We start from the raw sequence: 23533 nt of genomic DNA, 5'->3' as shown, positions 1-23533 counted from the left end.
TTTAAACGACAATGCTTATTTTATTCATCAACCACAGCAATAATTAAGGGATGACATTGCAGCAGAGCAATTCTTCGGCAGTTTGTGCCTAATGTCACTCTAAGCTTTTCCTTGACCATGTGGGCTGCATGCTGCAGGTCTGTTGTCTCAGGTATTTTCTCCTTTTTGCCAATGTTTTTTTTAAGACATCCTAGGCAACAGTTGGAACATATGCAAAAGATCAGGTTGATTGAGGGCAAATAGCAATGACCCAGGCAGCACAAGGCTCTCTCTAAGGGAAAAAGGATTCCATAGGCACTGGCTCAGGTGAACACTGATCATCAGCAAGTCTCAGAGAGTACAGTAGAATTTCAGGGGACTTGTTACACATTAGGATAAAGATTTTGGAGAATAACCCAGAACTGAAAGTGGTCTGGACAAAACTGCTTAGCAGAGAGAATTCACTTGTAAAATAACAGCAGACTTTACTGAAAGCTGAATTCTGAGGAAAACTTGGAAAATGTGTCAACAACCTGAATTACTGGAGAAAATGTTACATTTTAAAGCTGTCAGTAGCTTGAGGGTTTTTTACATTTTTTTTTGCTTCTTAGTTTGATGAGGAAATTCCTCATTTACCTCCCAATGGGCAGAATCTCCCAATCAGAAAGTAGTTAGCAGCACTAGCTAGCCCACAGGTGCACACACTGTAGCCATAATGACTCATGTTGGAAACCAGTAACTCAGCAATTACTTCTTAGAAGGATTGACAATTTTCCCCATGAAAAGTGTGGTATGTGTTACTTTATCAGAGATCAAGATAATGAAGGGCCTATTGAATTTGATGATAAGGGAAGGATGAAAACCTCTGTTAAGAACAACGGCTGAGGCTCCTGCAGCCTCAGTTCCAGCCTCACTAACTTCCAGCAGGGCCTTGTGAATCGCCTGTGGGAAAAAGAAGCAAAAGCTGTGGTTATATGGGACAGAAAGCAGGAGGTGGAGGTAAGCTCTCTTCTTATGGAACAGTTAGGAAAAGAAAGGAGTGATAAAAAACAATGAACTGTGTTTTCTTGTATGGGAAATCTCCAGCAGCCTGCAACAGGAGTGTTTTCCAGGTCAGGACTGAACAAAGAGGGCTAAAAGTAAAAATGGATACACTGTAGATCCAGGCTCACCAGTGCTAAGTGAGATAATGTTGGTCTATGGACTACCTGATTTGATTTCCTAGGTGGTTGGGACTTCCAGGGGTGATACTCTGCCTGATTCCAAGGTTAATAGAAGACTTCTATTTAAATACTAATAGAGGAGCAGTATTTGGTATCTTTGCAACATTAAATAGTAGATTAAGCTGACACAGTGAGATTCTCCTACTGTAAAATGTAAGTTTCCTGGACACTGAGGATATTAAAAAGTTAGTTACTAATCAAAGCAAATACCATAATATATCTGTCAATTATAATTTACTTGACACAATGTAAAAAAATCATATTACAGTGCCAAGAAATCATTTAAAGTCTGTTCAACATTTCCATGTACTTAATATCGAGCCCTTTCATAGCAACAGTAAAATAATTCAAAGGTGTGGCAGTAAATGGTCTCTGTAGAAAAGCAGAATTACTGAGTGAGTTTTGCTTATAATTACAGTAAGACAAGGAGGGAAAGAAAGTCTTTTAAAAACCCCAGATATCATTAATCAGAGCAACCAACCACAACCCAATCACAACCTCTGTCTGTTCACTTACTTGTGAAACTTGAAGATTACTGCTGCCAGTAACTCCAGACAGATCAGCATTACTAGAGAATACTTCAGTAATGCCCATCTCCTTGAACAGGCTTTTAACATCATAAGACCCACTAATAGAAATCTTTGGCAACTGCAGATTTAATCTCCTGTTGAACAAAGAAAAGGAAACAACTATGAAGCATTGCAGCCTTGTTTCAGCCAGGAGGCTGACATGCAGGGAGGTAACATGTAATTCAGTTTCACCTGAAAGCATTCCTTTGATTGCTAATGTGTTTGATGGCAGCATTTCTATTCTCTGAGCCATTTTAGCATCCAGAGGGATACACTGCCTTCTTGTATCTGAATTTGCTCTTTGATTCAAGGAAAAAAAACAGCTGTTTTCTTCATTGCCACAACTGCATCCCAGTGCCAAGACACTGCACGTATCTAGCAGAACTTTGTGGCTAGAAGGTTACAGTGAATAGGCAGACCAACTGTGGAAGGGCTAAAAGAAGGGAAAAGAAGGATAAAATCTAAGACACAGTGAAGTAAATGATAGTAGCATGAAAGAAGAGGTATAGCAGACAAAAGGTAGCCAAGCATATCTTGAGGCAGTTGTTACAGTGCTGTGACCCCCTCTGTCAGCTCAGGGAGCTTGGAGCTGCTTATTGATTGTGCTCTGCTCTGACTCATGCTGAGAATCACGTAAAACTCCACTTTATCCAATCAAGATATGATATCCAGGAAGAGGAGATCTGAGATTAATGTTTTTTTCTTAAAAATAACAATGTATCCTCAGATATGTATGATAGATGTACAGATAATGTATGCAGATCCGTCTACATAGAATTACCTGGTCTCAAGATTGTTTTCCCATTTACAAACAGTTTCCTTGGAGAGAGCATCTTCCACTTGCTTCATCTTTCCATCATCAGGCAGAATGAGCAGTGCTCGTGCAGTGCCCTGGTAAGGCAGCTCTATCACCTCACAAGACAGATCCTCATCATAGTAACTGTCATAGTCACTGTCACGCTGCATCATGTCGACTCTAACAGATACATTTTTATTCAGAAAAAAATTATCCTCATATGTACGCAATGGATCAAAGGATTTTTCCCAGGCAGCTACAAAGGGAAAAGAGAAGATGTTGCACTCAAACATGTAAAGATCATAAAAAATGGCTGATATAAATCATATCAATTGTTAGGATGCCAGATGGTTGTTTAGGGGACAAGAAGAGTATCATATCACTTCAGCCTCCTGAATAATTACAGATTCATGGAGTGGTTTGGGTTGAAAGAGACATTAAAGATCACGTAGTTCCCACTCTCCTGCTGTGGGCGGGGGCACCTTCGACAAGACCAGGTAGCTCAAAATTTCATTCAGCCTGGCCTTGAACATTTCCAAGGAGCAGGCATCCACAATTTCCCTGGCAAACCTGTTCTAGTGTCTGCCCTCACAGTAAAGAATTTCTTCAAATACATAATCTAAACCTGCTCTATTTCAGTTTGAAGCCACTAGCCCTTTTCCTGTCACTATGTAACTTTGCAAAGTCCCTCTCTAGCTTTCCTGAGAGCCCCCTTCAGGTACTGGAAAGCTACTATAAGTTCTCCCCAGAGTCTTCTGTTCTCCAGGATGGCAAACCCCAGCTCTCTCAGCCTGTCTTCACAGGAGAGGTGCTTCAGCCCTCTGGTGATCTTTGTGACCCTCCTCTGGACTTGTTCCAACATCTCCATGTCCTTCTTATGTTGGGGCCCCCTGAGCTAGACACAGTTCTCCAGGTGGAGTTTCATGGCAGTGGAATAGAAAGGGAAAATCACCTCCCTCAAGCTGCTAGTCACACTTCTTTTGAAGCAGCCCAGAAAATGTGTTGGTATTGTGTTGGTATGACACACAAAAGCACTTTAGCTGTGCAGTAGGTTCAGCATAGTTAGCTTAAGTCCTGGCTTGCTGAAAAGCAACCACAGACTGATGAGGACCAATTGAGTGAATTCTGCTTGTGTTGTAGCCATATGTTCCCATCACTCGTGCCTTTTATTATAATTTAAATTCAACCACTTAAACATTCAGCCACAGGCTCTTATTATGCCTTTCTTGTTAGGCTGTATCTGATGCAAGCTGGCAACACTCAATCTGGTGAGAAATTCACTAGCAGAATAAAGGATCCTACCATTCAAGCAGGGAATCAGAAGCCCTCAAAATTCTATGTGCCAAGTTTTCCCACAGCATATTCATTTACCATATCACTGGGGACCCTGGAAGTGCAAGGATTTCAGTCCACTAAAAGCTTGATTGGCTCATGCACTCACACAGAGATCCTGAAAACATTCTTAGTTCTTAAGCTCTTAGGCCAGTGACACTGAATGCAATGGGTCCCTAGCTCTGAGGCAGTTGGTTAGAATGGGAGTTCTCTGTCTCCAGCTTTCAGGCAAACTGTGCAAAGATCAAGCACTCAATATTTCTCAGTGATCAATACCCTCTTTTTGGACAGATCTAATCTTTACTTTGAAGGTCCCGTACACTTTAACTCTCCTGAATATTCCTAAATAGTCTCTCTGTTAATAAATCATCAAGAAAGGGTTCCCTACAGAGTCAGTTTTGCATCAAAATCAACCAATGAAATAATATGTTCAATATCTTACCTTTAAAATAAATGTAGTTAACAAGAACCAGTACTGTGCTTGGATCAAGACGATTGATTAATTCAGGAATTTTCCCTTTGGTTTTCTCCTCTACATATTTATTGATTTGATTCAGAACTTCTGGTTTATGGAAATCAGTAGAAAAAAAATCTACATCATAAAATTTTTTTATATTTTCTAAAAATGTCTCCTGTGGTTCATGACCAATAGCTGTAAAAAGGGCATTCCCTATATTTAATGTAATGTTAATATCAGTACAGTTCAGTACTGCTAAAACTTGGTGAAAACTCTCATGTATATCATGTGTACGAGTCCCATTCAGATTGTCAAAGCCCAATCCTTCAAAAATCTGAGACAAGGTGGTTGACTTAGCACCAACAGCCAGCATGGCAAAGGCAGTGGAGATGCTCACAGGAGAAAAGAAAACATTTGTATTTGCTTCTTTTGATACAGCCTGCTTGTAAAATCTAAACGCAAAATCTGCATATTTAGACCCTTGCTTGCCACAGTTATGTGTTAATAAATTTTCTGTTCCGTCGTGCAATTTCGTGTTATTGACTCCATGGCAAATGTCTTCAGGGTGGCAATGAGTTATGGCACAAAGAACAAGGAGTAAACACAGGCACAGGAGATGCTTCATCTTCTTTTCAAATTATTCTGTCACAAAATAAAGTTATTAGATGAGCAGAAGGTAATGATGATCTTGGCAGTAAGAAATAATGAATAGTTTGTTAGCATAAATATAAATAGCATAGCATAAATATAAAGATCTAATGCATACAGGATATTTAAAGTGCCAATGCACACAGTGTCAAATGTCTTTAGTAAATTCAGCCAAATTATAAACTAATTATAAATAAATTATAAATTATAATACCAGGTACAAAAAAGGCAGAATTCCATTGCAATTGCCTTGAAAATGCAGTACTCTTCTTCATTGGCAATGAAAGTATAGAGCCAATAAACTCTGTTAACAATGACATTATCTTCCATGGACTGTTGACTTCTGTGGGCTCCATCTAAACAAACAAGCTACCAGGAGGCAAGACAAGGTGTGGATTTTAAATATATCAAGTACTCCACAGTACCTGCCCAAATGTGGTCTGGTAAATGTGAGGACAGGTGAAGCAGCTTGCTTCTCCCTGGAAGTGGGATAAATTCCTTCCCTTTCTTCAGGGCAGCAGCAGCAGACAGACAGCTATCATGGACTGCCTGGGGCTAGTTAAATCCACACCCCTGCTTACTTCCCAGTTACTTGTTCAGGTGGCCTGTCTTTGGCTACAGTTTACAAATGAGAAATGAAAATCATTTAAATAAACTTCAAGGCAAAAACCAGGAGCACCCTGTGCCACAGCAGCAAGGCTCTCAGTGGTCAGCATACAGGCATGTGGGAAGCATCAGGTTTGCACCAGGTGACAGAATGCCTGTTTGGAAGGAAGGGACATCTCTTTCTGGGGCTGCAACCAGTTTTTCTGACTTGTAAAATGGTGGTTTGCCACTCACCATGCGTTAACTGCATGACGTGTGTGGCTCCCTCTAGAGACAAAGAAAAGACCTGGCACCCAGAGGAACAGAGAACCTCAGAGCCCACCCAGAAATCAAAGGACAAAGATTAATCCCTCTGGAAGTGAAAGATTTCTCAGGTGTCTTTGTTATGCTTGTTCTCCTGATGCTAACATGGTATCCTTCATGTGAAGCTCCTGCTGGCTCACATGAAGGAGCTGGAATAAATCTCCAGTTTACTCAGCTCAATTCTCTGCCATTCTGGGTAGGCATCTCATGTAAATCCTCTTCAGAAACATAACAAGCTATCTATGAAAATAAGCCCTCATAGGTTCTCATAGGTTCTACATGAAAACATTTCTAGAACCTTTCCTCCTGTTACAGCTCCTCTTCTTCTGGTTTGCAGCCAACACAACCTGTTTGTATTCTTCTGTTTTTAGAAACACATTTTCCCATGTTGCCAAGGAAGTCCTCTTGGTCCCTTTCCTTATCCATTCCCAGGTGTGAAAAATGACTATCTAAACTAGATTCAGAGTTTGTGAGGGCAGCCAAATCCTGGACACATTCCAGGATTCTTGGTGATTTCCAAAGGTTTTATTTTTTTATGGGTATGTTGGTCTTGGTTTTGTAGCAAACGTACATACTACCTGTTCTCATATTGCTAGGATCTGCAGTAAGAAGGCATAATGCTAAATTTTAATTTCCTTAAACCAAAAAGATGAATTATGGTCGTAGGTGGGAATATGATTCACCTATTTGCATCTCTTTTAATCAGACCTCTCCCACTTCCTCCCAGCCAAAAAAAAAACACCCCTTATGTACTCCAGACAAATGAAGTAGTCATATAGTACAGAGGGTGTTTCAAAAATATTCGCTGTTTAGTTTTTCATATACTGTTTTGCTCTAGTTGTTTGAGATACTGAACACTTAAATGAAAAAGATTAGAATTTACACCTGTTCATGGCCAGTTCTTGTGTCCAAAGAGAGCACAGTGTAAATTTCAAAGAATTTCCGAAGCAAAGTATATGATTTGTCTTCTTATATTAGGAATGATGTTGTTTTTAACTTCTACTATGAAAAATCACTTAAAATACTTCTTTTAGTATGACCACTCTGTAGAAATATTAAAGAAGTACTTGTAGCAGAAGCTAGAAAACACCGAATATTGTCATCAAATTTTCCCCACATACTTCTTCCTTTACAGATATTAATCACATCAATTTTGACATTTTGAAATTAGAAAATGCCAGCCATTAATGGTTTTATAAAATGTCAAAGCTGAAGAAACTCAAAAGGTTTTATTAAATCCGAGCTGTATTTTTTATATGCAACTTGGAAATTCAGAAAATAATTCTCTGCCAAACCACAGATTAGTTTGGTTATGGAAAAAAAGGGGTAATTAAATTTAAATTGTGGCCTTCCACCCAGCCCCTAAACTTGCCCCAGTCCTAATTAGAGAGCCTGGCCTTAGCAATTCAGTGGCTGTTTCATACATCAAGTTCGCAGAAGAGTTTATAAATCGGACCTGGTTGTTCAGTCACTAGTGGGTTTATGCTAATTTTGAGCCACAGTGAAGGCTGTTTCTAACCTGAAAGCTTATTTGACTAATAACTTATTTCTGGTTTACCAACTAGTTAATGACTTCAAGTATTATTTTATTCTAATTTCAGGCTTAAGTGTATTCCCTCAGAACAGAAGGTCCAACTAGTCCCTTGAATGTTTGCTTGATAAATATTTCATGGCACCATCCACACACAACTAAGTCAGAAGCAGAAAAATGAAATTAACCTAACATGAAAATTCCACTGGCCAGAGAAAGAGTCAGGTGCTACTTGCTAAGAAAAACACATGTACAGTACTTACACAATCAGAAGCCCCTCTGTATTCAGTTGACCGTGCTCTTCTCCAAGTTATTACTTATACTTCCACATCATCTTCTGCTTAATTTCCACTGCTAAACATTAAGCAGACCTGATAAAATTAGATCCCCCCCAAAAAAAACCAAACCAAAACCAAAAAAAAAAAAAACCAAAAAACCCCGAGAGCAAATATTGATAAATCGATAAATTAGGGTTTCCAAGGTTCATCTCTGCAATTTAGCCAATCAAGTTGACAGTCTTCAGCCACTTGAATGGTAGTTTCAACTTTCTGTCTGTTGCCTTTGACTATGTGGAGGAGCTTGGCACAAACTTTATGTAACCCTACTGGAAATCAGAAGGTTATGCCTGGCACCACTGGAAACATGATGACTCTTGTTGCTGAAAGTCAGATTTTCTGTACTGTGGTGAAGCACACACAGAGCTGACAGCCACACATTGCAGCAGTTCAGTGCTCTTCCAAAGTCTGATCAGAGCCAAGTTTTCCTCCTGATCCTCAGCCTGAATGTGGACTCTGAACTAATTGCCTGCACCTTCGCAATCTGACTGTAAGCGCATGCCACTGAGAGGATATATGACAGACTTGTTTCCCTGATAGGCTTCCTGCTCTGATGTGGTTCCTTCATATATCTCAGTTCTATGAGCATCTGAGCTCCTGCCAGGGGGAAGGAGGTGGTAATACAAGAAGCAAACTGTTTTCCTTGCTTTCACAGGTGCAGTATGTGTTCACCCACTTCTCCTTGCCCCTCTCACACAAACTGAGATTGTTGGAATGAAAAAAAGTACTGCTTGTTTTTCCTAATTTTTTTACAATAGGAATAAAATGCTGTTGACCAAGCTGGACAATTTTTTCCAGGTTACAACAAAGCCCATGACTGAGCGGTGACATGAAATACCTTTCCCCACTTGTGATGAATCTTTTCCCTTCATACTTGTTTACCCATATGTGTCATTTGTTGTTACAAACATAGATAAACATGGAGAGAGAACATGGATCAACCTTGTCTTGACACTCCCTTTCTTTGTTTTCCTTTGCTTCTTTCCCCCCTTTTGTTTCTACTTGTTCTTTGAAATTCTATTTGTAAAGGTCACAAACACAGAGATTATTTTGCTCATCAAAGCTTAGGTGTATGACAGGTCATGGTGGTCAAGGATGAACTGTGTTACAAAATGGCTATAAGCCTCTTGTTTTCTTTTTCATTTGTGATGCTTTGTAATTACTGTTTTGTTTTTAATAACGTCAAGCTACACTTTAACAAGGCATTTCCCCAGCATTTCATTATAGCAGCAGCAATAAGGTGCTACACCAGCTTTAAACTAAAACGATGGGAGATGTATTTGTGCCAGGTGTACCACACATTGCCATGAGCCATTTACAGTCCCACCTCTCTGCAGACCACAGTTTCAACTCTAAAACTACGTCATGAAACCACATGAATCAGATTGATACTGGTCATCCATCTACTGAACTAAAACTTGCTTCTCAACTACTTATTTTTAATAGGAATAGAAGTCTGGAATACTGAAAGAAACAAACATATGTGGTTTATTCCTTCAGATAATTAAGACCACAAAAAAATCTAAACTACCGAAGTCGATAATACTGCTGTGTACTTCATTTAAGTCAGAATCTGTTCCAAATACCAACTCATATTTCTTTTTCTTTAAAGGAAATAGACCCATATATATTTAATGCATTTACCAAAATCTTGCAAACACCTTCCTTCCAATTTGTTTTGAATTAATCATTCCAAAGCAGGTCTACAGAGGTTTCAATTAACCAAGGGCTCAAATATTCAATGGCAATAGGACCATTCATCTTTTCCAGTGTTCTTGTTATGCTTCTATATTTTAGGTCAGAAAATTTTAGTTTTTATGTAAATTTAGCAACAATAATCTCTTTGAAGATTATGGATCACACAGAGGTTACTTCGAATATCAAAAAATCTATCACTGTAGATCTATTGTACCAGAAGTAACACAGAGATTTGTAAGTGATAGATCACAAGTACATTGACATAGCAGCAACATGAAGGAAACAGAGTGTGGAATTAGAAAAGAAATGGACATTGTCCTTCCATCCCCCTGATGGTTTTCAGTTATTTAGTAGGTCATGGGAAGGACCCGGCAGTCAGAGCACAGGGAAAACTGTTAATGTTGGAGATGTATAGATGTCTGGTTTGCTATGATTCTTCTAATCTGGATGACAATATAGTAAAATAAAAAGGCCCAATCTGCACACAGTGATCTTGCCATGCTCTCAGTACCCCTTGAAGAATCTTCTCCACTGTCCTGCCAGGAAGGCAAAATTAATACATTTAAAAAGGGACCATGAAGTGGGGATGTAATACAGCCTCTATATAGTGATGAGAACATACACATGGAGGGGCAAGTTCTTCTCATAGAGCTGCTTTTCCTTTGAATTAGTATTACTAGTAATATGTCTGATCTACACAGAGATCTGGGACTAGAAATAAAAAAGAAATAGAGTATACCAATGGCAATGACCAATAGTTAGCACTCATCACAATTTTTCAGTTGGAAAACCAGTGCCAGTTAGCAGGTATGTCACATGTATTGTGCAGCAATAATAGCTAAATCTGACTGCTGCTTCAGAATTGTGCAGACTGGCAGATATGAAAGAGGACCTACAACAGACTTGACCCCTCCTGAAAAAGGAGCAGGAGATTAGGCAAGTTGCTGTAACTTAATCACCCTTTATTTAGACCTCAGAATATTTCTTCACTATTTCTACATGTAACAGCTTCACTATGGAGCTTCTTTGCAGAACTGAGTGTTTCTGTAACACTTTCATTAGTAACAAAGTAGCCTATTAAGATTTTCTTATCTTTAAAACATAGGGTCCTGTGGAAGAACAGCATCCATTTCTTTTTCTCCTGCCCCTAAAAATAATTGACAAAATAACCCTATAGTAATCTTACTGAATAAAAAGATCTACAAGAATATTTTCCACTTCCCAAATACTGCTCAGGATACTGAAATGTCTTCAGAATGGGGTGGACTTCCTGATGAAAGAAGGATGAAAATGGATAGAAAATTCAGGATAGATTGTTAGCTCCATTGAGCAGCTCAGCTTTGACCTTGGGAATATCAATAACTTTGTCTGTTGAGCTTTCATTTTTTCTTCTGTAAGGTAAAAATGACACATGTAACCTCCTCATTGAGATAAGATGGTGTGAAAACAAAAAGTTACTTTCAATGGCCTTGAGCACCACTTCAGTTCTTTATGGAGTTTAATGAAGGAGGAATCCTTTTTTATCAGTTTGACATCATGGCTCCTCCCTTGGTAACAGTGATAAAAAAATGGACAATCTGTGGTCTTCAGGATGCAGCCTTTTAATGCTCCAAAGTGGAACTGGAAATTTTCCTCACTTGCAAGTTTCCATAAAAAGACCTGTGGACTTTACGGAAAGGATCTTCTTTCCTGGTGTGCTTACTACTTGCATCCAAGATTCTCTAGCTTCTGAGAGCAGTACAGAATGGGCAGAGGTGATTAACTACAAAAATTGCAAGTCTTAATAATTTGCAAGTGCCACACAACACTGCCCAAACCAACATTTTCATGAGAATTTTTTTTAGTAACTAGAAATTACAAGTATCTCTTGCCAGTAGAGCACAAGAATCTTGTACAGGAAAATAGAGAAGGATCAAATCATCCTCCTCATTAAAAGTTCTTTTTCATTTTCCAGTTTTGCCCAAGCACGACATCAGCAGGGATCATTTAACCTTCACCTGTTGCCCATCCAGTGTTTGGCTTTTAAAGTCACATTATGTATTGGAGGTAAGGCACTTGAATCCTGGCTGTTTAAGCAAAGAAATGGAGGGTGATCATCCTCAGTGGATAGCTAGAAGCAGGCAGGAAGCTAAGTTTATACAAAATGAACCTGTGCCTCAGCTGCAAAAGGGAAGCAGAAACTCCCAAGTCCCAACCCAATGCTGTGTAACTACTGGCCCATCCTTCTTTCCTAATAATGTTCTTGCATTAAGGAAAAAAAAATTAATCAATTAATTATGGGTTTCCAAGAGCAATATAGTACTTAAAATTGTAATAAACCTGTGTCTATACAGCATGAAAATATAGTTAACAAGAACCGTCCCAATGAGTAATTCAGGACTTAAGCAACTAACATTATTTTGAAATCCTTCATTAAAAACTTCTTCAGCTTCCCATTTGGTCCACTGACCCTGCTATCTGGGACCATCTCATTTGAACTGCTTCCTTGGCCTGTACCTGTACCCCTGAGTGATACCAATTCAAGCGCCTACTTTGAATCACAAGGCTGATCAAAGTGGATTGAAGCAAACAGTAATGACATTATTCAGTGACTCAGAAGCTCAGCTGCCCAAGCATACAATATGGATTTTGGCTAATGTTCAAAGAAAGGACTGAGAAAATGGTCTTGCCAGTCACAGAGTTAATTTATTTTATTTTTTACTCCTTATCAGTCTCTCTACTCATACAGAACAGCTCTCTTGCAAATGAGGGTACAAACACAGGAGACCAGCAGGAAGCAAATACAGCAAGGAGGAAGGTTATTTTTATTTTGAATAGGTACAGCATAGATAATGCTTTGTTCTGGCCACTGCTTTTGACTATGTTGGGAGCAGGTCTGGGTCAACACCACACGGCTTTGAAAAGGCCTACTTTAGGTCAGTACACAGACAAGTAAAAATAGCCATTTTTCCATGTAAGCAGCCATTACACAAGCATCTCAAAATCATTAATTTTAGCAGAAAGCTGGTGGAATTGTGACTATTTCAGTACAGATCAAAATTTCACTACTCTTGATTTAGTCTATACCCTCTCTGGTGTTGGGTCCGAGATATTGATACCTGTTCAAACATTTTTATTTGTCTTTCTTTACATCACCCATAGTAACTTTCAGACCACTCTCATCTCCTCAGCACATTACCCCTGGCTACATACATCAACTTAGAGAGCAATGACAATGTTGAAAAATCATGGAGGAAGGCATTCCCAAAAGAATCACAGCAAGCTTGTTCATCAGAAGTCAATCTTTGTGGACCAGGAAAAGGCCAGACTGATATCCACAGAATACTCCTGTGTCTTCCTTCTCAGTGCAGCAGAGCATTGTGGCACTCTCAGGACTGGGGTCAGCAAGGATGGGGCTCAGTTATAGAGAGCAAAAAGGTTAATCAGGTCACAAGAACTTCTAGGTGATGATGTTCTGCTCTCAGGTTCATTGATCAGCCAGTGAGAGTATTTTTTTCCTTGATGATGCAATGTTTTTAAATTAATGCCTTTGGTAGAACTTAGGTGGGTGGGGATTATGAAAACCAGTTTGAACTGGTCTGCAGCCTTTGTAAATGCTTCAACTCTCCTGCTAATGATGATTGAATTAATCTCTTAACAAACACGTTTGTTTTTCTAATTCGCCTCCACAGTCATAATTACTTTAACTCCAAACCCAACACCCAAATATTACAGCAGAGATGACACTTAGCATCCCCTGCTCTTAGGAGATCTCTGGACTATCAAGATCCCTCCTGAAGTTTGTGAAGCACAATGCCTAGGACCCCATCACCAGAAATAGAAACTAGCAAACCAAAACCAAGTCTAAGAGGATTCACTGTCTCAAAAGGAAGCATTTTTTACCAGCATGTTCAGAACACATTTTCCTTCATAGTTTACTGTAAAAACAGTTATTTCTATTAGTGGTCCATGGGCACTCAGTGTACAGCTAAAATTAAGAAGTCCACCAATCTTCTGAGGTGGGAGTCCCACTCCATCCTATTTAATCTTTGATGGTAGTAGGCTTGTAACTGAGCAACAACTTTAGTGCTGTATTTCTTACAAACTATTTCACAAATGTTCACTTCAACTTCTCTGCATTTGAGAAACTTTACCAGAGTGTGCAAGTTCCCAGATTCTTCTTGTGGCCCCTATTGTCCCCCTTCAGAATCCTTTTTTAGAAAAACTTTCTTCAAAGAGAAAACACGAAAATATTCCACACTAACCTTTATTTTATAAGATGCTATTGAATGATAAATTTTTCAACTGTTTGCCAAAAAAATGGAAGAAAAAATCAAAAACATTTTCAGTAAAATTTTTGAGATTTAAATTTTTGTCAAAATTTTGGAAAATTTTAAGTCTTAGAATTTAAAATTATATTGGGAGAGAAATTTCATTTAGCAGATGTGAAGATAATACCAATATGGGACTATGGACAATATCTAGCAGCTATTATAGAATAAGACTGACTTACAAAAAGTTTAGATCAAGCAAAACCTTTGCATCAGCTGTAAAGGACCTGAACATGAGGAAATCATTATTTTGTCAAGCAAAGTTGAATTATCATATGTCTTTTTTCATGGACTAAAATAGATCTGTCATACAATCTAAGATTGTGGATGTAGAGGAAAAATGTTTAGAACTGGAATACTGAGAGCCAATGCACATTAAAAAAAAAAATAAACCAAACCAAACCAAGAAATTTTAAACAGGAAAGTTTGATGTGAATCTATTGGGAAAAAACAAGTTGGTAATGAGATATTCTAGTTTATTTATATATATATATATATATATATATATTTGATGGATAAATAAAAGAACAAAATTCAGAAACCCGTTAAATAAGAAATGGGATAGATCTGCTCAGTCTTTGTGAAGGTAGTCTGGTAGCAGGGCATTTATGTGACTGTAAAAATATGAGCAATGACTGTAGAAATACCGAAGCTGCAAATAAGTATACAAATGTAAATCCACCTACTTCAGTCACTCATAGAAGCTGATAAAAAGACCCTTGAAAACAGCCCCAAAGTGCACACTGCTCTTTTGTACAATGAATCTTCCTAAACTAAGTTATACAAGTTTGCTATGGTTTTTAGTTACTTCCTACTGAGCTGAAAGAAGCATTGCTGTTAATTAAGGAAAAAAACTGCTCTTAACAGCCAGCCCCATACTGTTGTCTCATACACCTTTGGTCACAGCAAAAGGAAATAAAGTCAGGCTGGGGCTCTGAGTTGAGGCCATAGATACACAGAATATGCACAGATAACATCATCCTATAAAGCATATAAATGGCTACGCTTCACTTAGAGTAAAAGTTGACCTAGTTCAGTGTCCAGTGTTGCACATTGTGGTTATGGTGTGGGCATACCATGGCACAGGGGCACACTGATGTTTCCTCTCCCTCTCTTCCTTTGTTCATATCTCCCACTGCTTGGTTTCATTATTGACCAGCACTGAGCCTGGAGATCAGGTATTCAGTGTCCTATCCAGTATCAGTGCAAAATCTCTATCCTGAGTGGAAATGCATAATTTAAGAGACCATCCCACAATGTATAAAACCAGGGCTTCCTGTGTTGTATTCTTTTTATTCCATAGCAGTGATTTTTCTCTGCTATTTTATCAGCCAATCAATTAGTATCACGAAATCCTTCCCAGGAACAAAGTGGGATCTGGAGCAAAATGTGCCACCTCACAGTTCACTATATTCCTGTGTGATCTCTAGATTCTCTGAATAACACATCTCAACTAATTTCTTATAAAGAGTCTTCCTTTTTCTGCAAGCTTAATTTTTTAAAAAGATTCTTCATTGAGGAATCTTACAGTTTTTTGTGAACTATGAGACAAATACAAATCAAACCACTGTAATCTACAAAGAATCCTTGGATGAAGTTGTGTTAGTTCTTCAATGAATTTGTCAGACTTACACATGCAGCTACGAATTCGAGTTTCTGAAACACTTAAGTTGAACTGTGCTGTAATCACTGCATAGTCACATCTTTCTTTTAAAAAAAAAAACTGTCACTTTCTACTCTGGCACAGCCTGACTGATGAGTCACAGTGAAAGGCTTAACTTTTTTCTTCTTGAGACAGCTAAAAGTTCCTCTATGCATACTAAGTGGTCCTGGTGATTTGTTGTCACATGTTCTTTGGTCTTTTTTGTCTAAAAACTTCTATTGTTAGTTCAACTAAAAATAGTGGCTCAGGCTCAAACACGCCAAGGAAGTCCATGTGCAATGGGTTGAGCTTTACTGTTTTTCAACACCCTTAAGCCCTTCTTTTATACTCTGAACACCTATTGGCCTCTCAGATGCTCTGGCAGATTTCTGATGTCTTTGAAAAAGAATATATAATTACTGCTATGACTTCTGCAAGTTTTTCTTTTTCCTCCAACTTATCCTTGTCCTTTTCCTTTCTTATTATGGTTTTAAATTCAGTCATGGAATCATATGATTCAGAGAACTGTTTGGGTTAGAAGGGACCTTAAAAGCCATCTAGTTCCAGCCCTCCTGCGTTCAGGGACACCTCTCAGCAGACGAAGCTGTTTGAAGTCTCATCTAACCTGGCCATGACCATGTCTTGGGGGAGGGGGGGAGGAATGTTGTCAGGTTATTCTTTATGGTGGGTGCTTTTCCATGATTTGATAATGACTTCCATTTTCTGAAGTTTTCCCCCGTGACTCTAATTGTGTATATATGCCAATTTTTTCCCCCCTTTTCCGTTAGGCTTTTTGGATTTACATCCAAACACATTGCTATGTATTTTTACAGGAAAGCAAGCTGCAAAATCTTGTTATGTCAGAAAGCTGTGACCTAGTGCTACTAGATCAATATAAATTACAAAGATCTGTATGAATCTGTAGAGAAGTACCCTCTGTCAAATTTTGTTATGGATTCAGTGATTTACACAAAGACAAATGAAAACAAATTGAGAAAATTTATCTTTCATTTTGGGAAATACAATTTATTCTTCCTAATTACCTGATTCGAATGCCACATGAGTTTCTCCTCACTATGATTTTAATTTGGATGTGTGTTCCTCTGCAAAAAGCTGATAGCTTCTAAGCACTTTTTTTGTTTTCCTGTCATAATCTATTTTAAAAAAAAGTATGATCTGGAATTATTTTGTTTATGGAATAACAGAAGCCACAGCTCAACACACATGCCAAGATTGGTAGAATAACTACTAGAGGGAGCCAAAGAGAGTTTTTTAGGAAAGAGATGATGAGAGACATATATGACAATATATGACCTGATAGAATAGAAGCAGCATGCTGTCTATAGCCTTTGAAACAAACCTCTCAGCATCAAAGAATTTCCCAACCTTCACAAAACATTCTAACAGAGATAGCTTATTATATGCCAATCAGGGATTTATTGCTCTGCTCAAAGGCAGAGGGCCTTCTGAGGCTCATTACTGGCATTATCATCCTAACCTAATATGTATGAGCAGTGTATTTATAGCTGTTTCTTGATAACCATCAAAAAAACCCAAAACAAAACCAAAAACCTGTTGATACTTAAGTGTCAACTCTGAATTATAGAAATAAAATAGCAAAATTAGCAACTTTTCAATGTCATATTTATTCATTGTTGTTCTGCCACAATACATTTGTCTGTTTACTTCAAGGCTGTACAAAGTCTGGTGTTAATGCTTAATACCTATTAACAGAGTAACCCATTTTAGTCAATAATTTACCCCTCCTGCAACCAGAGATCAGATATATATCATGAGCATGAGCAGAGAAATAAAATACTGATAGATGTCATGAAAACAGAAGAAAAATAGATAGGAAAGTAAAAAGGAAAAAAAAATAAATAAGCATGTGCTTTATGAATGTAACTTTTAGTATTGTGTATCTTAACAGTGAAACATTTCTTTATAATATTGTGGCTACACTAACCATGAAGCAGATGAGAAATAGAGTGCCAATGTTGTATTACTGGACAATCTGGGAACAGAAGGGGTTTTGTCAGAGACACAAAAAGTGTCACTGATGGGGTATAGGTGTCACTGGTAGGGTGCTGAATCCTAGAAACAGTACTGGAATGGTGCTGACTACAATGGGTAATCTTCCAGGAACAGATGGTAACAGTGCAGGCACTGGCACCAAGGGGAGTGTTTCCTGCTGCTTGAGGGCTTCTAGGAGTTGGTTTAGGTGCAGAGGTGGGATATAAGTAGTATTCTGGCTGCTCTGAGCTGTGTATCTGATTCACAAAGGCTGGCTCCAAGGCACTGAACTGCAAACATCTGATCTATCTCATCTTTTCTTACATCCATTTCTTAGACCCTTTAGCATTTGCCCTGGAATGAGTCTGGATTGTAAATTCTCACAGAAACAGTGGGTAGCTCAATATATATCTGCTGGGGAAAACCACACCTTTATGTGACCCTTTTGCAGCAGCTTAACTGGGACAACAGATGAAAGGCAAGGATGTAATACACTCACTGGACAACAATGGTAGTATGCAAGGTAGTAAGCATTATGCATGTTAAGATCTATGCTAGATATGGACTTCGTGTTGCTAGGAACACGGGCACAAGTAGTAAAGTGCCGTAACTTGCACCCATTTGTAAGTCAACACAAAAAAAGGTGAGAAGGCAGCCATGAGGGAAGTAGTAGACTTACACAACCCTCTCCACCCACATGCTCCTCATCTTCCCTGCTAGAAGATGTATCTATGCTGTCAGTATCACACAGGCTTATTTTGTCCCAGATATAATGACAATGACAATTCTGCCTGAATGCAACCTTCTTAAAAAAAAAAAAAAAAAAAAATTAAAAAATTAAAAAAAAAAAACCAAGGCCCAAACAAACATGCAACTTAAATTGATGAAGAGTCTCATCTACAAAAATCAATGAATAACAGTCAAGAGGTGGAGAGCCCTCTTTAGTCATGCCATACTCATCAGGTCAAACACTTGATTTAACAGTGGTGATCACTGCATACCTAGTATGTACATCAATTTAATCTTTTTTTAGAGGGTTCACAATTTTTCCCATGAAGAGTATAGTTTCCTTCATAGTTATCATCATTAGGAAAGGCCTGTTGAATTTAATGGTAACTGGAACAGACATAGGCACTATTTCCATGCCTGTGGCAGCTGCTGCTTCGGTGCCAGTCTCATCCACCTTTACCACAGCCTTATGAATAGCCTGTGAAGAAACAGACATGTTACAAGGCAAAGAGGTATAAAGCTAGTCACTGAACTAAGAACTAGATCTAAAAGTGCCTGAGGAAGTTATCGGTAAGAAACAAGCAACAGATGGACATGTGTGAGTCCTTTGCACAAAGAGAGCAAAATTGGAAGAAAAAAGTATAGCAGGTTATGTGCAGAACAGCTCATGCCCAGTGTACAAGCATGTCTCTGCTAATGAAAATATTTGCTCTTTTTGTTTTATTTTTCCTTACTCCCAGTCAAGGAGATCTGTGAAAGTAGATTAAGGGTTATCAGAGCAAGGTCACATTTAACTGCCTATTGCAACTTCATAATGCTGAAGTAACATACAGATTAGCACAATGAACAGCACCCTGAAAATATGTTTCCCATGTTCCTCAATGTCTTGTAAAAAATGGGGGAAGAGGAGAAGGGTCAGAAATGGAGGGCTACAGCAGAGGAACATGTAAATTTTAGTCTGCAAAATCAAGACATTCACAAACTCTAATTCAGCAACTTCCACCTGAGGTCATGTGGACAGTTGTTCATACTAACAATGAAAATTGCACTAATTGTCAGCTTTAAACTCCAGCTTTACTGATGTATGACTTATCTGTAACTTTTGCCTGGGTCTGGCAGTGATGAGACTCATTGCTCATAGGCTTGAAGCCAAATGTTTTAATAGTTTTGTTTTCCTTTCTCCCAGTTTAAAAGCAAGCACTGCTTTTCCTCTCCCCTCCTTAAAGTATGTCCAGTGATACATCCTACATCTCCCTACTTATCCACAGGCAGACTAAAGAAGGTAGAGACAAAGAGAAGCAGCAATGTAACAGTAATGGCTGTGCCAGTATGACACAGGAGGGTACCAGTGTGTGGAGAGACAATGATTTGGCCATGTCTGTTTTATAAGGCTTCCCCACACAGGACAAAAAGGTTTCCTTGACTGAAAAATTACAGACTTGTAAACTTCTCCAACTCAGTAGCAATCACAGGACAAGTAACCTGAGTGAGCTACTCTCTGCCAACCACTGCCTTTTCATTTAAGGTAAAGCTCTTTATAGTAGTTGGCGTTATGATTAGTTGTAAAGAAAGCGATGGAAGTATCGGTAACCATGGGAACATAAAACAAAAGAGCAGTATGACTTACCTGGGAAATCCTGTGCTGAGGCTGCCCAGTGATCCCAGACAGATCAGCCTTATCGGTGAATACATCCATGATGCCCATTTTATATAGCACATTTTTTAGGTTGTATGTTCCATAAAGGGTGAATTTTGGAAGATACAAATTTACTGAGCTGTCAGGAAAAAAGCACAAGAACATGGTGAAGCTTTTGATCAGATATCACAGTATAACACAGACTTCTGAGAGACAAACTGAGTTTGCTTTCTTCATAAAGACATTTTTCCTGCAGTTTCTCTCTAGCCTGCGTGGTAGATGCATAGTGACATCGATTTGAGGAGAAGAAAAGAAGGTTTGTAACAATGTTGTAAAGCTGGTTGAGTGGTTAGGGACATACATTGCTGGCTCACACTCTGCAAGGAGCCAACACATGAACAGTGAGATTGACCCAGAGATTATTTAGCACAACAGCACATCTGTACCTCCCTCGAGATCTTCATTTGACATTTTCAGAAGTTAGTGGTATCTTGTACATTCTGCTGGAAGCACCACAATTGTGCCCTATAACTGTGGATGGCAAGGATTTGCCTTGTGAAAAAGTTGGGGATTTTAGGTGTGTGCAACAAAGGAGCAAGACAATATGTGGTGGTGGTTGCATAGATGACAAAGGAACAACCAAAAGCACCTTGATAGAATCTTGTTACTCAACAAATAACTCATGTTCTATGTCTAGTCCAATGTCTGATTTACTCTATTTTTTTAATATTTGAAAGTAACTATTTTGTTGCTTTCGGGAGTCAAAGCTCAATATTTCTGATCATTTCTTCTTCTCTTTCAGCAAGGATCTAACAAGTCTTTTTCATAGGTAAAACCCAACATTGACAGCCAGAAGTAGCAAAATGAATCAGAGGTCAGTGACAATGCTGACAGTAGCTACTGTTTACTGATCAGAAACCAGGGCAACTATGAAGGGTTTCAGGGAGATGTGGGACACTTAATGACGTTTGCCAAAGAGCAAGTTATCCAGTGGACAAATGGGAAAGAAATGGCCCATACCTCCAGTACAGCACAGCATCTAATGTCAAGCCTGGCTGGTACCCAAAAAAGAGGGTGCTAATGGATTTTAAACAATTGCTGATCTCTTGCTTCTGTCTGATTTATGACTGTGCTGATTGCTATCTCTAGTGAGGATGCAACTACCACTGAATTACTTGTCTTGCTATTACATAAAGACTCTCATTCACAAGCCCCCACTTGCTTTCAACATGCAGGAAAAGGGAACCTGTAGGTACTCAGCAACAATGTGACCAGGCAGGAAGCACTTTCTAAAGAGAAAGTGATGTTTTCTCTCCAGTTCAACCATTTAGTAGATCTCAGGTCTCTCTCCTGGCAACACTATCCCCTCTTCAGCAGTGAACAGTGATGAAAAATGTTCCTCGTGATAGTTCTGCACCCTGTGTTAATGGCAGTTTGCAGACAGAGAAACAGGGACAAAAATACCTTGCCCACAGTTCCTAAATAATTCTGTATGATACATCACACCCATTTATTAAGACCTCTCAGAGACTCCAAATAATAGCAAAGGTGGTCAGTTGCTTTGAAAACTAGAGGGAAAATGAGGAGTTTGTGTCATTAATTTGGAGGAGAAAACTTCATAATGAAAAAGGGATAGCTGCATGAATCAAGTTTGTCTTTCACAATGATGCCTTTTTATCTCTTTTATCTCTTTTTATCTTTTACATCTCCTATTCATGGCTTTTAACTAGATTATTCCAATTTAGGGAGGCAAGAAGGGGATGGGGAGGGGAAATATAATTCCTCTCAATACTATGTAGCATCTCTCACTGATATTAAAGGCAATTTTGTTTCTTTGACAAAAATGATTTATAAGTATCTTGATTCACCATCTTATTTGTCCTACGGTGATTTTAGTGACAAACCCCATAGCTGCTCACAGAAGTTTCAAAACTATGAATATACACAGAGAATTATGTACTATTTCTGTCTTTTTTTTAATGGAAAAAAATATATCTTCTTCTGAGAAGATTTAACAGTTAATCACTTAAGAGAATGACACTGGTTTTGTTTTTCTATATGAGGATGTCTTTGTTTGAGGAACTGATTATCAAAAACATTTTTTCAAATGTGAATGTGTGAAGGTCTCTGACATGACTCATCTGATTCACAAATGAACACAAGGGCTTGATTCTGTAAACATGTTCTGCCTTTTTTTACATAGACATTTAGTCCCATCAAAGGCTACTACAACACATGGCACCAAATGGAAAAAGTCTAAAGTTGGTTTTAGAAAGCATATAAACTTTCTGCCTTTTAGTCTCAAAGTTACCTTGAAACAAGTGTATCTTATACCAATTTTGCCTTTCTAAGTCTTCAGATAGCCTGAACATGGTGGCTCTGAAATGTGTCATCTGTCCTTGTCATTGAACTTTGTCCCCACAACTGACGAAAAAAAAAAGCTGTTATTTAGCATTAAATGTGCAATTACTGGTAACTGTAACAGGCACAAAGGAAGCAAGAGACAAGAAAAAAGGCTGAAAGTATGTGGTAAGAATTTACTTGTAAGTAGGAGAAGGCAGAAAATCAAACCAATGAAACAAACAAAAAAAACCCAACAAACCCCCCCCCCCCCCCCCCCAAAATAAATAGAAAAAATTAAAAAACAAATTTCCAGAGAAAACTGGGGGCTCTTGATAGTTCAAGTTGGGAAACACAATGCAGAAACAGCAGAAGTCCTAAAGCTGTGAAGGTTTTCACTTTGTGCCGTACTAAATGTGAAAACACAGGGACACCAGAGAGCCAGATTATATCTTTGGTTCATGGGAATTCTTCTCTATAGTAAAACATAATTAAAATAGTATCCTTTTTCTGTGTCATTGCCCACCAGGTTAGAACTGATGTGTTTCCTTGCCTACCATCTGAACCAAGAACTGCAGAATTTTACCTTTTTGAAACTAGTGTCCTCCACCTTGACATACGTTCACAAGACAATCTTTTCTCCAGTTTCCTCATTCTTCCTTGGTCAGGCAGAATAAAAAATGCTGAAGCACCTCCTTTGTAATCCATTTGCACCACAGTAGAAGACAACTGCTCATCATAGCCATGATTGAACAGGCCTATTCCAAACATCATTGGGACTTCAACAGCTCTTTTCCCATCCACAAAGAATTTGTTCTTTTTAGTATATTTTGGATCAAAAGGTTTTTCCCATTCAGCTTGAAATATAAAAGACAGGGTTTTAGGTTATTTTGAGGACATGAATCCATAGGACATATCACTGTAGGACACATTCTTAGATGATAGAAACAAGTACAACTATGGCAGCTTCAAAGACAAACAAGTTTGCAACGAGGACTTGATCGTAGTGAATACTCAGAATAATTCAAAAACAGCACACAGTAAGTTGAGTGTGATGTAAAAAACTCCCTCAGATATTAAACAGGATGCATTATCCTTCACCTAGATGAGATACTGAGTGTTCTAGTGTGCACTTTTCCTCCATAATTGCAATTTTAAGGAGCCTATGATCCCTCATATCATTCCTTTTAATGAGAGCCCAGAAGAAGGAAGGTTGTCTCACTTTTCTTATTCAGACACCACAATAGACTTGTGAAGAGTGGCTTGAAAGATTGATTCTCCAGAGAAACTATAGGATTCAGGTTACTTGCAAAGAGAAAGGTTTACATGCCATTTCAGGTTATGGTGAATAAAGTAATGGAGAACTTAATTTTACCAGACTGCTGG

The 23533-nt window shown here is 38.5% G+C and overlaps 2 protein-coding genes and 1 long non-coding RNA gene across 8 annotated transcripts in view; 1 reads left to right on the top strand and 2 right to left on the bottom strand.

Annotated features, from left to right (window-relative positions):
- On the bottom strand, positions 1-8184 carry LOC139796992 (alpha-1-antitrypsin-like). 5 transcript variants are annotated; one of them, XM_071745695.1, is made up of 6 exons: positions 7708-7877; positions 5430-5511; positions 4342-4998; positions 2553-2823; positions 1719-1866; positions 1-921 (listed from the first exon to the last, which is right to left on the bottom strand). In XM_071745695.1, exons 3-6 carry the CDS (start codon positions 4979-4981, stop codon positions 727-729), a joined length of 1254 nt encoding a protein of 417 aa, XP_071601796.1. In that variant the 5' UTR covers positions 4982-4998; positions 5430-5511; positions 7708-7877; the 3' UTR covers positions 1-726. The 5 variants fall into 5 exon arrangements, with proteins under 5 accessions (XP_071601796.1, XP_071601795.1, XP_071601797.1 ...); XM_071745694.1 differs by lacking the exon at positions 5430-5511 and having other exon boundaries at positions 7708-8184; XM_071745696.1 differs by lacking the exon at positions 1719-1866 and having other exon boundaries at positions 7708-7838.
- Positions 8133-23533, top strand: part of LOC139796994 (uncharacterized) — an 18537-nt gene continuing 3136 nt past the window's right edge. Inside the window, exons 1-2 of one of the 2 annotated variants that reach the window (XR_011726236.1) lie at positions 8133-8269; positions 20610-20681. This is a non-coding gene — a long non-coding RNA (uncharacterized lncRNA). Of the gene's footprint in view, positions 8270-8292; positions 8435-20609; positions 20682-23533 lie in introns of those variants that run through there. The other variant, XR_011726237.1, reaches the window with a different exon arrangement.
- LOC139796993 (alpha-1-antiproteinase-like) overlaps positions 17057-23533 on the bottom strand; it is a 19637-nt gene continuing 13160 nt past the window's right edge. The window contains exons 4-6 of the mRNA XM_071745697.1: positions 22734-23004; positions 19799-19946; positions 17057-18649 (exon numbers count right to left, since the gene is read on the bottom strand). Coding sequence (XP_071601798.1) covers positions 18461-18649; positions 19799-19946; positions 22734-23004 — 608 coding nt within the window. The 3' untranslated portion in view covers positions 17057-18460. The remainder of the gene's footprint in view (positions 18650-19798; positions 19947-22733; positions 23005-23533) is intronic.

This window comes from Heliangelus exortis, chromosome 5, assembly GCF_036169615.1.
Source record: "Heliangelus exortis chromosome 5, bHelExo1.hap1, whole genome shotgun sequence".
Lineage (NCBI taxonomy): Eukaryota > Metazoa > Chordata > Aves > Apodiformes > Trochilidae > Heliangelus > Heliangelus exortis.
This window is presented reverse-complemented; position numbering and strand designations above follow the sequence as displayed.

Excerpts from the sequence above, each read along its gene's own strand:
- LOC139796992 (XM_071745694.1), bottom strand. The coding sequence starts at position 4,981 with ATGAAGCATCTCCTGTGCCTGTGTTTACTCCTTGTTCTTTGTGCCATA. Across the intron at positions 1,867-2,552 it reads GAAAACAATCTTGAGACCAG|GAGATTAAATCTGCAGTTGC; the intron begins GTAATTCTATGT and ends TTTGTTCAACAG. Across the intron at positions 922-1,718 it reads GTAATCTTCAAGTTTCACAA|GCGATTCACAAGGCCCTGCT; the intron begins GTAAGTGAACAG and ends TTTTTCCCACAG.